Below are 13,947 nucleotides of genomic sequence, written 5' to 3'. Positions count from 1 at the left end.
CCTCTGGAGAGACTCAGTTTGGCCATCCCTGCTGCAGGGATTTCTCGTCAAGAGTCAAAACAGAGGTGGTTTGCCATTGCCTGCCTCTGGGTGGTGACCCTGGATTTTTCCGGTGGTCTCCCATCCCGGAGCCAGGCCTACTTAACAGGTGAGCTTTGATGATGTCAGATTGGCCGGCCCTTCCAGGTGAGGGCTGAATGCCTTTGTTGTCTCCTTTGTTGTTAACGCTTTGAAGGTGGAAAGGTTCGCATCCCTTAAGGTGGAGGGAGATGCAATCCAGGCATCACCCCAAAGCTCAAAGGCTTGTTCTATTCCTACCTGAAACAGGTGTTTGTGTGTCCCCCCCCCTTCTCTCTTTGGACAGGGTCACAGTGTCATTCGGTCGGCCACCAACACGGCCCTCCCCCACATGCTTATGTCTCAGCGTGTCATCGCGCCGAACCCCGCCCAGCTCCAAGGGCAGCGCGTCCCCCCGAAACCAGGCCTCATCCGCACCACCACTCCAAGCATGAGCCCGGCCATCAGCTACCAGCCGGTTAGTTGTGGATTGGGGGGGGGGGAGTGTCCGGGAAAGGCTGTGTGTCGGGACAGCGAAAAGCAACAACGGCAACAGTGACCTCGCAGTCTTCCCACAGGATGCCCTTGGAGATTCCGTTTTGTGGCAATCGCTAGGGCGGTCTCCCGTCAAGCAGGGGCGGGGAAAGAAGGGAGGCCATCCCAGTCAAGTGAGCCAGGCTCTCTGTGGGCCTTCCCTTGTCCTTGATCCAGAAATTGCAGCTGGTACAAAATCAGCTGCTAGGGTCCTAGAAGAAATGGAAGGTGACTGGAAGCCGCTTTGAGCCTCCTTCGGGTAGAGAAGAGCAGCATATAAGAACCAACTCTTCTTCTTCTTCAGTAATCTCAGGGCTCTCCCAGCCTCCCCTCCCTCCCAGGGTGTCTGTTGTGGGGAGAGGAAAGGGAAGGCGACTGTAAGCTGCTTTGAGCCTCCTTTGTGTAGAGAAAAGCAGCATCTAAGAACCAACTCTTCTTCTTCTTCAGTAATCTCAGGGCTCTCCCAGCCTCCCCTCCCTCACAGGGTGTCTGTTGTGGGGAGAGGAAAGGGAAGGCGACTGTAAGCTGCTTTGAGCCTCCTTTGGGGAGAGAAAAGCAGCATCTAAGAACCAACTCTTCTTCTTCTTCAGTAATCTCAGGGCTCTCCCAGCCTCCCCTCCCTCACAGGGTGTCTGTTGTGGGGAGAGGAAAGGGAAGGCGACTGTAAGCTGCTTTGAGCCTCCTTTGTGTAGAGAAAAGCAGCATCTAAGAACCAACTCTTCTTCTTCTCCAGTAATCTCAGGGCTCTCTCAGCCTCCCCTCCCTCACAGGGTGTCTGTTGTGGGGAGAGGAAAGGGAAGGCGATCGGAAGCCGCTTTGAGCCTCCTTCGGGTAGAGAAAAGCGGCATATAAGAACCAACTCTTCTTCTTCTTCTTCTCCTCGTGGGAACTCCTTGAAGGGCCCGCTTCCAGCCAGTGCTGAGGCAGCTGCCTTGGTTGCCAGTTGCAGCCCGGATCGAGTTCAAGGTTCTGGTTTTGACCTTCAAGGCCCTTAGCGGTCTGGGACCCACATACCTGAAGGACTGTCTGTCACCTTATACCCCCTGCAGGGCCTTATCCTCTGTGGGTACTAATTTGGTGGTGGTGCCTGGCCTTGAGGAGGTTCGCCAAGCCTGGGCCAGGGCCAGGGCCTTTTCGGTCCTGGCCCCGACCTGGTGGAACGAGCTCCCGGAAGAGCTGAAGGCCGTGATGGAGCTTTCGTGGTTCCGCAGGGCATGGAAGACGGAGCTCTTCCGCCAGGTCTATGGTTGAGGCCAGGCTGCAGAAGATCTGAGGGGCCCTTCCAGATTAAACATCTGTCACTGACATCTCTGGATGGCACCCCTGGACTTTCCCCAGAAGCCATGGGTGGGAAGGGGGGGGGGTTGCTGGAAAAAGGGGATGAAGTTGTATTTTTTAGTGACCATGCTTTGTTTGGTAATGGGGGGGGGGTGGAGTTGAAAGGTTTTTAACTTTGGTGTGGGGTTTTGACTTTTATTCACGTAACCTGCCATGAGACGGTTCGCTGATAGTGGCGGGGGATATAATAATAATATTATAATAATCCTGGGAAGCATCTGAGCCTGGCGTGGTGCTCAAGATGAGCGCTCGGGGTCCCTCTGCCCCCCAGCTGCCGTGTCTGCCAAGGTCTACTGCCTACTCGCAGAGTTCTTCGTCCCCAGCCCTTTCGAGCCTGTGGCCATCTTTGACAGTCTGGCACAGTACACTTGAGCACAGCCACAAAAAGGCTGCCCCGGGAGGCAGAGACTATCACAGAATGCCTCCCGCCACTTACCCTTCAGACCCCCCATGAAGAACCCCCCCATGTGGCGTGGTGGCAGCTGCTGTCAAAGCCAGCTCTTTTTAAAAAACAAAATTAAGCCACCAATCCAATCTCCAGAGGCCTTGCTGGGCTAAAAACACTTGGTGGGTGCCAGAAAAGGTGTTGACGGGCAGGAGGACCCTTGCCCTGGACCCTGAAACAAAGACCACAGTCATGGGATCCAAGAACTTGTGTCGCCCTGGGGGATCTTATGCGCTACCAACAGTAGGAGGATCCCAGGACAGGAGGGATCTCCTCCAGAGCAGGGGTGCTAGAGCTGGTAGCCTGGCTTATGAAGGCAGCCAGCCTTCCTCGTGCTTCAAGAGAATATCAGAAAGACAGAGGAGGGCCAGACTCGAGGCGAAACCCAGCCCCATCAAGAGAGCCTCCTTTCTCTGGGGGTGGGTGGGTGGGCTCGAGGCAGTCTTCCAGGTTGGCACCACTACATCAAACTCCATGCCACCCTGGAAGCTGTTCGAACCAGATGGTCATCCGGGAGCTTGCCCAGCCCCCAGCCGCTTGCTCCTGGTTCTCCAGGCCCGGCATGCAGGATCTGACCCGCAGGATCCTTGACCGAACACCTGTGCACGTGCTTTGGCCAGACGAACCAATGGCAGGAGGAGGGTGGAGCCAGACCTGCTCGCGAGGAGCTGGCGCACAGAGAACCCTTGTACAGCAGATGGTGTCAGGAGGGGTGGTGGGAGAAGCCACTTCCTGGGTAAGGACTCCCCCATAACTCAACCTTCCTTTCGGCCCCGTCTCCCCCTCCAGCAGTCCAGCTCGGCCGTCCCTTGTCAGCGCACCACGTCTTCGGCCATCTACATGAACCTTGCCTCCCACATCCAGCCGGGCACGGTGAACCGGGTCTCGTCGCCGCTGCCCAGCCCCAGCGCCCTCAACGATGCCGCCAACTCCCAGGCGGCCGCCAAGCTCGCCCTGCGCAAGCAGCTGGAGAAGACCCTCCTGGAGATCCCGCCCCCGAAGCCGCCCGCCCCTCTGCTCCACTTCCTGCCCAGCGCGGCCAACAGCGAGTTCATCTACATGGTGGGGCTGGAGGAGGTGGTGCAGAGCGTCATCGACAGCCAAGGTGAAACACCCTGCGGGAAACTCAGGCTTTGGAGGCGGGGGGGGGGGGGGCAGTCGGACTGAGCAAAGGGGAGGCAGGAGAGCAGGACCGAGGGGGGTGCAGGAGAGGTCCAGGTTTCAGTAGGTGGGGGCCCAACCAGGAGTCCCGCCCCCCCTGGCCAGCACTGCAGCTGCAGCCTTGGACCGCTTTCTTATGGGGAGGCGCCCCAGAGGCCGGTGATCCACCAGTGAGCCTGTATTCCCAGGCGGAGAAGATATGCTGGCCTTTTGCTGGCCGGGACAGTTAGTGAGGCTGTTTGTAAGTAGGGTGGGGAGTGTCAGCAGGACACTCAAGGGGGTGGCAGGTTAGAGTGGAGGAGCGATAGGGTCATGAGTGTCCTGCATAGTGCAGGGGGTTGGACTAGATGACCCAGGAGGTCCCTTCCAACTCTATGATTCTATGATTGAGAGGCTGATTCTGTGAAGGCTTAAAGCTTAAGGGGGTGGCAGGTGACAGTGGATGAGCGAGAGGGTTGTGAGTGTCCTGCATAGTGCAGGGGGTTGGACTAGATGACCCAGGAGGTCCCTTCCAACTCTAGGATTCTATGATTGAGAGGCTGATTCTGTGAAAGCTTAAAGCTTAAGGGGGTGGCAGGTGACAGTGGATGAGCGAGAGGGTTGTGAGTGTCCTGCATAGTGCAGGGGGTTGGACTAGATGACCCAGGAGGTCCCTTCCAACTCTAGGATTCTATGATTGAGAGGCTGATTCTGTGAAAGCTTAAAGCTTAAGGGGGTGGCAGGTGACAGTGGATGAGCGAGAGGGTTGTGAGTGTCCTGCATAGTGCAGGGGTTGGACTAGATGACCCAGGAGGTCCCTTCCAACTCTAGGATTCTATGATTGAGAGGCTGATTCTGTGAAGGCTTAAAGCTTAAGGGGGTGGCAGGTGACAGTGGATGAGCGAGAGGGTTGTGAGTGTCCTGCATAGTGCAGGGGGTTGGACTAGATGACCCAGGAGGTCCCTTCCAACTCTAGGATTCTATGATTGAGAGGCTGATTCTGTGAAAGCTTAAAGCTTAAGGGGGTGGCAGGTGACAGTGGATGAGCGAGAGGGTTGTGAGTGTCCTGCATAGTGCAGGGGGTTGGACTAGATGACCCAGGAGGTCCCTTCCAACTCTAGGATTCTATGATTGAGAGGCTGATTCTGTGAAAGCTTAAAGCTTAAGGGGGTGGCAGGTGACAGTGGATGAGCGAGAGGGTTGTGAGTGTCCTGCATAGTGCAGGGGGTTGGACTAGATGACCCAGGAGGTCCCTTCCAACTCTAGGATTCTATGATTGAGAGGCTGATTCTGTGAAGGCTTAAAGCTTAAGGGGGTGGCAGGTGACAGTGGATGAGCGATAGGGTCGTGAGTGTCCTGCATAGTGCAGGGGGTTGGACTAGATGACCCAGGAGGTCCCTTCCAACTCTAGGATTCTATGATTGAGAGGCTGATTCTGTGAAAGCTTAAAGCTTAAGGGGGTGGCAGGTGACAGTGGAGGAGCGAGAGGGTCGTGAGTGTCCTGCATAGTGCAGGGGGTTGGACTAGATGACCCAGGAGGTCCCTTCCAACTCTAGAATTCTACGATTCTAAATTCCGTCTGAACACCCGGAAGATACTTTATTCCCTCCCCCCCCAGAATAACTGTACGTCGACCCTCATGGCAGCTGGCCTTTTCTCTCCCCCCCCCCTCTTTTTCGTGGGCCACCCCTCCAGGCAAAGGCTGCGCCTCCCTCTTGCGAGTGGAGCCCTTTGTTTGCGCCCAGTGCCGCACGGACTTCACCCCGCACTGGAAGCAGGAGAAGAACGGCAAGATCCTGTGCGAGCAGTGCATGACCTCCAACCAGAAGAAGGCGCTCAAGGCCGAGCACACCAACCGGCTGAAGAACGCCTTCGTGAAAGCCCTGCAGCAGGAGCAGGCAAGTCTCTGCCTGGGGCTCAAGCTGGCGGGGAGGGGGGCTCGAGTCCTTGGCACCAGGGTGGCAGCGGGTGGCAGACCGGGGGGGTGGGGTGGTACCCTCACTGGCGGGGAGCTGAGTTCACTTCCAGGGCAACTGGAAATGGATGTCAACACATAGCCGGGCGAGTTTAACCATAGAAACTAGAAAAATTCAACCAATTGGCCGGTACAAAAATGTAACCTTTTTGGTTATGTAAAATCAGACTCCAGTGGCACCTTTAAGACCAACAAAGATTTATTCAAGGCGTGAGCTTTCGAGTGCAAGCCTGACGAAGGGCGCTTGCACTCGAAAGCTCACACCTTGAATAAATCTTTGTTGGTCTTAAAGGTGCTACTGGAGTCTGATTTTATTGTGCTACTTCAGACCAACATGGCTGCCCATTTGAATCTATCTTTTTGGTTATAATTATTCCAATTTGGACCATGCGAAAGTTGGACCATAAGGAAGGCCGAGCGTCAAAGAATTGAGGCTTTTGAACTCTGGTGCTGGAGAAGACTCTTGCGAGTCCCTTGGACTGCAAGGCGAACAAACCGGTCAGTCCTAGAGGAGATCAGCCCTGACTGCTCTTTAGAAGGCCAGATCCTGAAGATGAAAGTCAAATACTTTGGCCACCTCATGAGAAGGAAGGACTCCCTGGAGAAGAGCCTAATGCTGGGAGCGATCGAGGGCAAAAGAAGAAGGGGACGACAGAGAATGAGGTGGCTGGATGGAGTCACTGAAGCAGTCAGTGCAAACTTAAATGGACTCCGGGGAATGGTAGAGGACAGGAAGGCCTGGAGGATCATTGTCCATGGGGTCGCGATGGGTCGGACACGACTTCGCACCTAACAACAACAAATTCCAATTTATTTTGTAGATATTGCCTTCATATCTGTGATGTACAAACAGAAACCAAAAACGGTTCCGGATAAACACAATTTTTTTTCTTTTTCAATAGCCCGCTTTCAAAGTTGTTTTCTTCCTCAGTGGTATTTTATCATATAAATAGTCCCTCAGGCTCAGTGTTTCCTGGAGGTTTCTTTACTGCTCTGTGGCTGTGAAAACAAGTCGTTTTACAAGTAGTAATATAAATTGGCCGATGGCTCAAAAGAGGCCAATAGGTTTCCAAAAAGACAAGGGACCTTTTATTGAGGTTATAGAAGAAAAACTATGTAGATTTATTGGATTTAAAGAAGAGAGGGCTTGCTACTGAGGAAAAGATAATAGAAAACGGATTTTTATTTGGAAAACCGTCCTTGGAATGAAATAAACCGAAAGTAAGAAAGGACATTGTTTAAAAATATTCTTTGTTATTGTTTAATGCCATAAGGATAGGTCTTTTCTTCAACTGGATGTGACACTGAGCACCACCAGTACTCCAGTCAGCCACTATGGTTGAACCCGGCAATGTGCTGACATCCATTTCCAGTTGCCCTGGAAGTGAGTTATCTGAGACTGTCCCGTGTTTTTCCTATTATCACATCCAGTTGCACAGCTGCCCATTTGAGTGGTGCAGAAAATCCTCACAAGAGGTGCATGTGTGTGTGTGTGAAGGATCCCTCACTCCCAGCAGGCGCTTGGCAACCATAGCAGGGAAGCAGGGGTTCAAGATAAGCTGGGACAGAGAGTCTGACATCCCAGAAGTCTTCACCCAGGCTTCTCTGCTGTTTCCGGGGATGCATCTTCACGAAACTAGCTTCAGACCTCCTGCTGTGCTTTCCTTCCCATGGATGGATGGATGGATGGGTGGATGGATGGATGGATGGATGGATGGGTGGGTGGGTGGGTGGGTGGATGGGTGGGTGGATGGGTGGATGGATGGATGGATGGATGGGTGGATGGATGGATGGATGGATGGATGGATGGATGGATGGAAGGGTGGATGGATGGATGGATGGATGGATGGATGGATGGATGGATGGATGGGTGGGTGGATGGGTGGATGGATGGATGGATGGATGACGGATGGATGGATGGATGGATGGATGGATGGATGGATGACGGATGGATGGATGGATGGGTGGGTGGGTGGGTGGATGGGTGGATGGGTGGGTGGATGGATGGATGGATGGATGAATGAATGAATGAATGAATGAATGAATGAATGAATGAATGAATGATGGGATTGAAGTGGTTAAGAAATCATCATCTTTAAAGAGGAGGAAACAGGGCCAAGAGAGCCAAGCTTTGCGGGTGATGTTTCGGGGCCTCCTGTGAGGCAGCAAAAGTGCCCTTTGAGGCTCTGAGCCGGGGGGGGGGGCACTGCCAGGCACTTGTCCTGGGCAAGCAGGCATGGCTGCGCTGTCTAACTCGTGACCCGCTTCCTTTTCCTTCTGCAGGAGATAGAACAGCGGCTACAGCAGCAGGCGGCCCTGTCGCCCACCGCCGCTCCCCCCGTGTCCAGCGTCAGCAAACAGGAGAGCATCATGCGACACCACACGCTCCGCCAGGTAGGGCCCCCCCAATCCCACACGAGGCCATGTCTCACCCAGCCCTCTTTGCTCCTTGTGCCTGGTTGCAACCCTTCCTACAGTTTCACCCAAGCACTGCCCTGGGGCAATCTGAATGTTTGTATATCATGTACATTTAAGGGTCTCTGCCTACTCGGTTCAGCCCTTTTCAGCAGCTGGCCCATCTCGATCCTCAAAGAGCCATTGGGGTGGTCTTTGCTCAATTCCTTACCCCTCTGTTTTCTCCCTCTTTGCCCTCTGCAGGCGCCGCAACCCCAGAGCACTCTGCAGCGCGGAATCCCCACCTCGGCCCGCTCCATGCTGTCCAATTTTGCGCAGGCCCCGCAGCTCTCTGTTGCAGGGGGCCTCCTTGGCATGCCAGGTAACGTGCTGGATTTAGGGGGGGGCATTCCCTGGAGCGCTTTTCAGTATGTTATTGAGTTGATCTCATACATCTCTGTATGGCGGAAAACATTGGTTTGACCCGCATTTAGGCAAGATTTTATTTGTTTCTGCCGCCTTTCTAACCAAATAGGGTCCTGAAGGCAGCAAGATATTAAGACTAGGGACATGCGGTTCGGTTCAGCTCGGTTCGGCCGCTTCAGTGATCACCGAAGCCTGAGGCGGCGTGTAGGAGGCCAGCATGGCCACCTACACGCCGCCTCAGGCTTCGGTAATTGCCGAAGCGGCCAAACCAAGCCGAACTACTTGTCCCTAATTAAGACACTGAAAACATAACCGTCATATTTAAAATGTACATGTAAACTATGTCACAATACGGTTAAAACATATAGACAGAATAGCAAAAGCACCAGAGATGGAGGGCCACTTAAAGCAGTCTTTTTCAACCTTTTGACGACGGAGTCCCTGAATTTTTCAGGTTTCGAGGCGCCCCAGAAGTTATGTCAGCTGGCCACGCCTCCCGGACACGCCCCCGTAAGGGATATGTGATCGGAAATGACATAACCCAACATGATAATAGGCAGACTCGAGGAGTATGGGGGGGCAGAGACCGGAGGCAGTTGAAGGTGAGAGTTGGCATGCAGGCTCCTCCTCCTTCCAGGTGCGGAACCCATGAGATACTCGGGAGGGGGGAAGGGTCAATGGAAGCGGTCAGTTCCCTAGCTTGTGGTGGGGTCCATTAAGGCAGGAGGGGAAATGCCATGGACCCCCCCCCCCCCCCCGGAGCTCCCGGAGCTCCCAGGGAAACAGGTGTGGCACAGAGGAACAGGCAGGGTACGGGGAGTGGTGGTGGAATTACACAGTCCTGAAGTCCTGCAGGGCTGAGAGCACCCAGCGTATCACTTTATATTGCCAAACATGGTTGTGACAGTCCAACATTGGACTGTCCAGAAGGCAGCTAACAAGAGTCGACTAGGAAACCTATTGGCCTGTCTTGCGAACGGGCTGTTGGGGTTACGAAGGAGTGTCATTATTTAGTCTTGCCTGCCATTGCAACGTCATGCATTTAAATATATTTTTAATCTATTGACGGCATTGGAGAGAGCGTAGGAGAGGACCTCAAGTCTGTATTTGGTCCTGGGCTCCAGGTTAAAACATATAGACACACCAGTGCAAAATTCCCCCCTTCCCCCCACGCACACACACACACACACTAGGGCTTTGTGCTCAGTCAATTCGAACAGGCTGGCGATCCCTGGCCACCAAGAGGTATGTTTGGCCTCAACCAGGGACAGGATCTTTTCAGTCCTGGCCTCCACCCAATGGAAAGATTTCCCAGAAGAGTTGTGGGCCCATCAAGAACCGGCGCAGTTTCAAAGGGCCTGCAGAACGGAGCTCTTCCTTTGGTTGGGGCCAACCAAGAGTAACATCTTCCAAGTTGGCTCTCTCCTGCAACGAGTTCCCAAGGGGCCAAGCCCGTTGCATTCAGGAATACACCGGGTGGTAGTTTGGGGTGGATGGGTTGGAATAACTATGCGGATGACCTCTCCCTCCCCACAGGACCTGGAAACACTGTAGGCAACTGTTAAGGAACTCACTGGCAGGGGCAGTTTTAACGCAGCAGGGATCTGCAGCCTCTGAGCATTGGAGGGGAAGGAGGTGGGGGTGGGCAGGGATGGGGGACGGAAGGCGATTGGCTGGACAGACGGGCAAGCCGGTTGGAGGAGGAGGCACTCAGGGGCGGGACAGCAACTATGAGTGGGTGTTAAGCGCCGAGTGGCACTTAAGCCATGAGACCAGCTTCTCCTCTAAGCCCTTACCAGAAATATTAAGTGGAACAAATTATGTTTTATTTCTTTTAAATAAATTGTTTTTCTTGTTATCTTAACCAGCATGCTTTAAGTGTTCTGTTGTTAACCGCCCTGAGCCAGCTTGCTGAGAGGGGTGATATAAAAACCCAAATAATAACTTTAAAAAAACAATTAAAAGGTGACCTTTGGACAGTCCTGGAGACAGGAGAGAATCCAGACTGTGTAATTTTTGGTCCTGCAGCCCTCCAAAGTTGAGCCCTTAAGAATGGAACTGATTGCCAACTGCTTAGCTCCTGCCCCGGGCTCCCAGAGGTCTCTGATTGGTTGGTTGGTAACAGGTGTTGGGACCTGCAGATACCCTTTTCCGCTAACAGTGGCACCATCTCGTGGTGACGAGTCCCTCCTGTGATGGGAAGGCTCCTCGCAACCCGTTCCCAAACGCACAGATTTTGGTTTGATCGCTCCAGGTTCATTTCTGACCTCCCCATGTTCTCCCCAGGTGTCAACATTGCTTACCTGAACGCCGGGATCGGGGGCCACAAAGCATCGAGTCTGGCAGACCGGCAGAGGGAGTACCTTTTAGATATGATCCCGCCGCGCTCTATATCGCAGTCCATCAGCGGGCAAAAATAACGCCAGCAGCCCGCTCCCCTTTTCCTGCCCCGCGGCCCGGCCCTGCCCCTCCCCTTTGTCCGTCGCATGCAGTGCCTGTATTGGTGCCTATTAAACGTGGAGGAAAAGAAAAGAAAAAAGACAAAAAAAAAAGAGAGAAGAGAACATTTCCAGTCTCCAGAGACCTTCCCTCATCTCTCCTCACCTTTGCATTTCATTTGTGGGGAGAGGCCCCGTTGCCCCCTCCCCCCCCCCTTCGCCGCCGCCCGAGGTCAGAACGTGTCCGCTTGGATCCTGCACTATACATGTGTTACTTAATGCTTGTTTTATGCTTTTTTGTTTTTGTTTTCCTTTCGTAATGACAATGCATAGAATTTTTAATTGTCGTGTTCTTATTTTATTAACTTCTCCCCTTTTGCTTCAACGGACGCGCTTTTTTTTTTTTTAAAAAAAGAAACTTTTTTGCTGTTGTAGAGAAAAACGAAAGAGATCTTTTTAGAGCATCTGGGGCATGGGAGTAAGCCACCCCCATGGGCGTGGCTGAGCGTTTCAAAGCAGCGACTCCCTACTGCATAGGGTGCCCCGGAAGGTTGACTGCCTCAACACCCTAAACGTGCTGATGCCCGGAATAAGTGGAGGGAGCCAGAGCTGGGAAGGTTTTTTAATCCTTGGGAGCAGGGCAGGAGAGAGTTGCTGGTTAATTTTTTTTTTGGGGGGGGGGAGCATTCTTCTCTCAAACAGCCTTGCCTGGGAACCACCCCAGTGACTTCTTTAGAATGTCTTTCCCTCTTCCTGCTTCTCTCCTGCTGGCATTGCCCCGTTCCCCCCCTGCCTTATCTCTGTCCCGTAGTCCAAAGGAGCCATGCAGGATCGTATCAGGACCCCCCAAAAAAGTTTCACCCGCACCGACTGAAACCTGCTATGGGTGTGAGCGCGTGCTTGCCTGCACGCTCCCTTCCATGCCAGCAGAGGGCGCCGGCAGCTGCCGGAAAAGCTCCCCGCTCTGCTTGCAGTCACTCCAGCTCAACCTTCTGGAATGCCATCCGGATGATTTCCCTACCCGTCAGCTGAGTTTGAGTATAGCACAGGTGGGAGGGGCTTGAAAGGCCAGGCTGAGATGGGGTTGAAACCACTTTGTGTTCTTAGACCCGCTGCGGGAAAGGAGAAGGAAGGTCTATGGTGGGGACCGGAGGCAGTTTCCCACCAATGTAATTCCCGCTTAATGGAGGGGCCGTCGTTCTTCTGAGCCTCTTTTTGTTTTCCGGGTTCCCCTTTCTTTTCCCCTTCAGTTTCCCCCCTACTTCTTCCGCCACCTGTTAGCCATCGGAAGACCCCCCTGGCCTTAAATAGGTGTGGGTAAGCGGCATCCTAGGGGTACATCCCCTGTTGTCTTTTTCTCTCCGACCTCTTCTTCCAGACAGACACCGCCGTGGCCTCAACCTATCCAAGCCAGGCTTCCCCACTGGCCTTGTGCTCTTCCCCCAGGGGCCCCTCTGGACCCACACTGTCATCTTCCCACCCACCCCCTCCAATCTCTGAGCACTTACTAAATTTTTTTTAAAAAGAGATGGGATGAGGCATGCCTATGTGTGGAAGGAGGGGCACGCCTGGGGTTCTCGATACGAACTAGCAGGTTAGTTATAATACATACCCTCCCGCACAGAGGTTTGTGTTGACAAAGATCCTGTTCCCACTTGCAGTTTTCCAGCAAGAGCTCCTCCCCCCCAGCTCCTGCGCAGATAATTGTGGTGGCTTCCTTCTCCTTTTCAGGCTTCTTTGCGAAACCCTGTCCTCCAGCCCTGTCCCCCCACTTCTCTCCGACCCCCTCGCTTGGATGTGATTCGTGCTCCCCCTGTCTGTCACCAAAAACCCAAGTGCCATTGTCTCCCCGCCCCCTTCTCTTCCCCCCAGCCCTTGAAAATCAGGCATTGCTGAGAGTTCCAGTGCAACCACCTGTATCGGGTAGGGTGTAGTAGGGTTTTGTTTGGTTTTTTTGAATGATTATGGTAATGATGTTAAAAATGTGCAATACTGACCCCCTCCCCCCTTTTTTTGGCCTCTGCTCCAACGCCTCGGAGAGGAGCTTCAATAGTGACCATTGAATGGTAGCAAATCGACAGTTTTGGGGTGAAGGGATTGGCCAGGTCCAGCTCTCCCCTTCCCTCCTGGCTGGCATGTACTCCCCCCCCAGAAAGAATTCTTCGGCCAGGGCGTTTCTCGCCATTTATCGAGATCGCTCTCCTCGTACTAGCTCACCTTCCAAGGAACCGAGCGGCCATCCGAAAAGGAATTGGCAGAACGCGGCAGGCTGGCAGATTAGCTTCCGCTGCCCTTACCTCAGAGTATCTCGGTCAATTGCGGGGTTCTGACTGGAGTATCCGGGATTGGCCAAATTTCTGCCTCGAAAATTGATGCGTCGAGACCGAGGGGGCGGTGCTGATCCAGAAGGAGTCAGAATTTTCTCCTTCCCCATCAGTTTTTTGGTGGGAGGAAGAAAGCAAATTTGGATAATCTTATCGTCTGGGGGACGGGGGTACCTCTTCCTTGCCCCGTGAGGCAGTTGTCTACTCCTGCACTGTTGAGAACATGCTGGCCTGTGTTCCCGGAGACCGAGGCTGATGGGACTTCCTTGGAAGAGGCGGGGTAGGGAGAGTCAGACCTGCCGTCAGTGTTTCTCCTTCTCTTTACGCCCCACACGGGGGATGCAAGCTTTGGACCCTTGTCCTTTTATGTTACCTTCCTCAATTGACTCCCCCTTCTCAGCTTTCCCCGGATCCTAAGGGGTAATTATCTTCCTTCACCCTCTCTCTCTCTCTCTCTCCTTATTTTTTGGGATGTAGTGTAGAGGAATCATCCTTATTTTCTTTAAGGTACACGCGGCTTCCCCTTTCCTGGCTTCCATTTGCTTCTTTTCGGCTTAATTGTAGACGCTTAGTGGTTGATGCTTTATTGGTTCCCCCCCCCCCCACACTCTGTGTTTCCTCAGAAAAAAAAAGGCATAACTTGTCCCCACGACCTCCGTTCTTCCCCCTTTTTTTCTCCTTCGTTCTTTCGCTCCCTCCCCCGACCAGATCTTCTTAGCTTAACGATATTTGCTGCCGAAATGTTATAACAAGGACTCATTTGTTGTATATAAGCTATTTCTTGACACATTTAAAAACAAAACCAGTAAAAAAAAAAATGGAAATTGTACATTGTGTAGAAAACAAAACGACAAAAAAAGAGAGACAGCTTAGCCA

General features: G+C 53.2%; 1 protein-coding gene across 8 annotated transcripts in view; it reads left to right on the top strand.

Moving 5' to 3' along the window:
- Positions 1 to 11,147, top strand: part of GATAD2B (GATA zinc finger domain containing 2B) — a 91,386-nt gene extending 80,239 nt beyond the window's left edge. For 7 of the 8 annotated variants that reach the window (XM_077321299.1, XM_077321289.1, XM_077321260.1 and 4 more), the window contains 6 exons: positions 365 to 535; positions 3,164 to 3,479; positions 5,210 to 5,412; positions 7,773 to 7,883; positions 8,148 to 8,265; positions 10,596 to 11,147. In XM_077321299.1, the coding sequence (XP_077177414.1) occupies positions 365 to 535; positions 3,164 to 3,479; positions 5,210 to 5,412; positions 7,773 to 7,883; positions 8,148 to 8,265; positions 10,596 to 10,729 (1,053 nt within the window). In that variant the 3' untranslated portion in view covers positions 10,730 to 11,147. The remainder of the gene's footprint in view (positions 1 to 364; positions 536 to 3,163; positions 3,480 to 5,209; positions 5,413 to 7,772; positions 7,884 to 8,147; positions 8,266 to 10,595) is intronic. The other variant, XM_077321271.1, reaches the window with a different exon arrangement.
- Positions 11,148 to 13,947: the final 2,800 nt, after the last annotated feature.

Source organism: Paroedura picta, chromosome 1 (genome assembly GCF_049243985.1).
Source record: "Paroedura picta isolate Pp20150507F chromosome 1, Ppicta_v3.0, whole genome shotgun sequence".
NCBI lineage: Eukaryota > Metazoa > Chordata > Lepidosauria > Squamata > Gekkonidae > Paroedura > Paroedura picta.
This window is presented reverse-complemented; position numbering and strand designations above follow the sequence as displayed.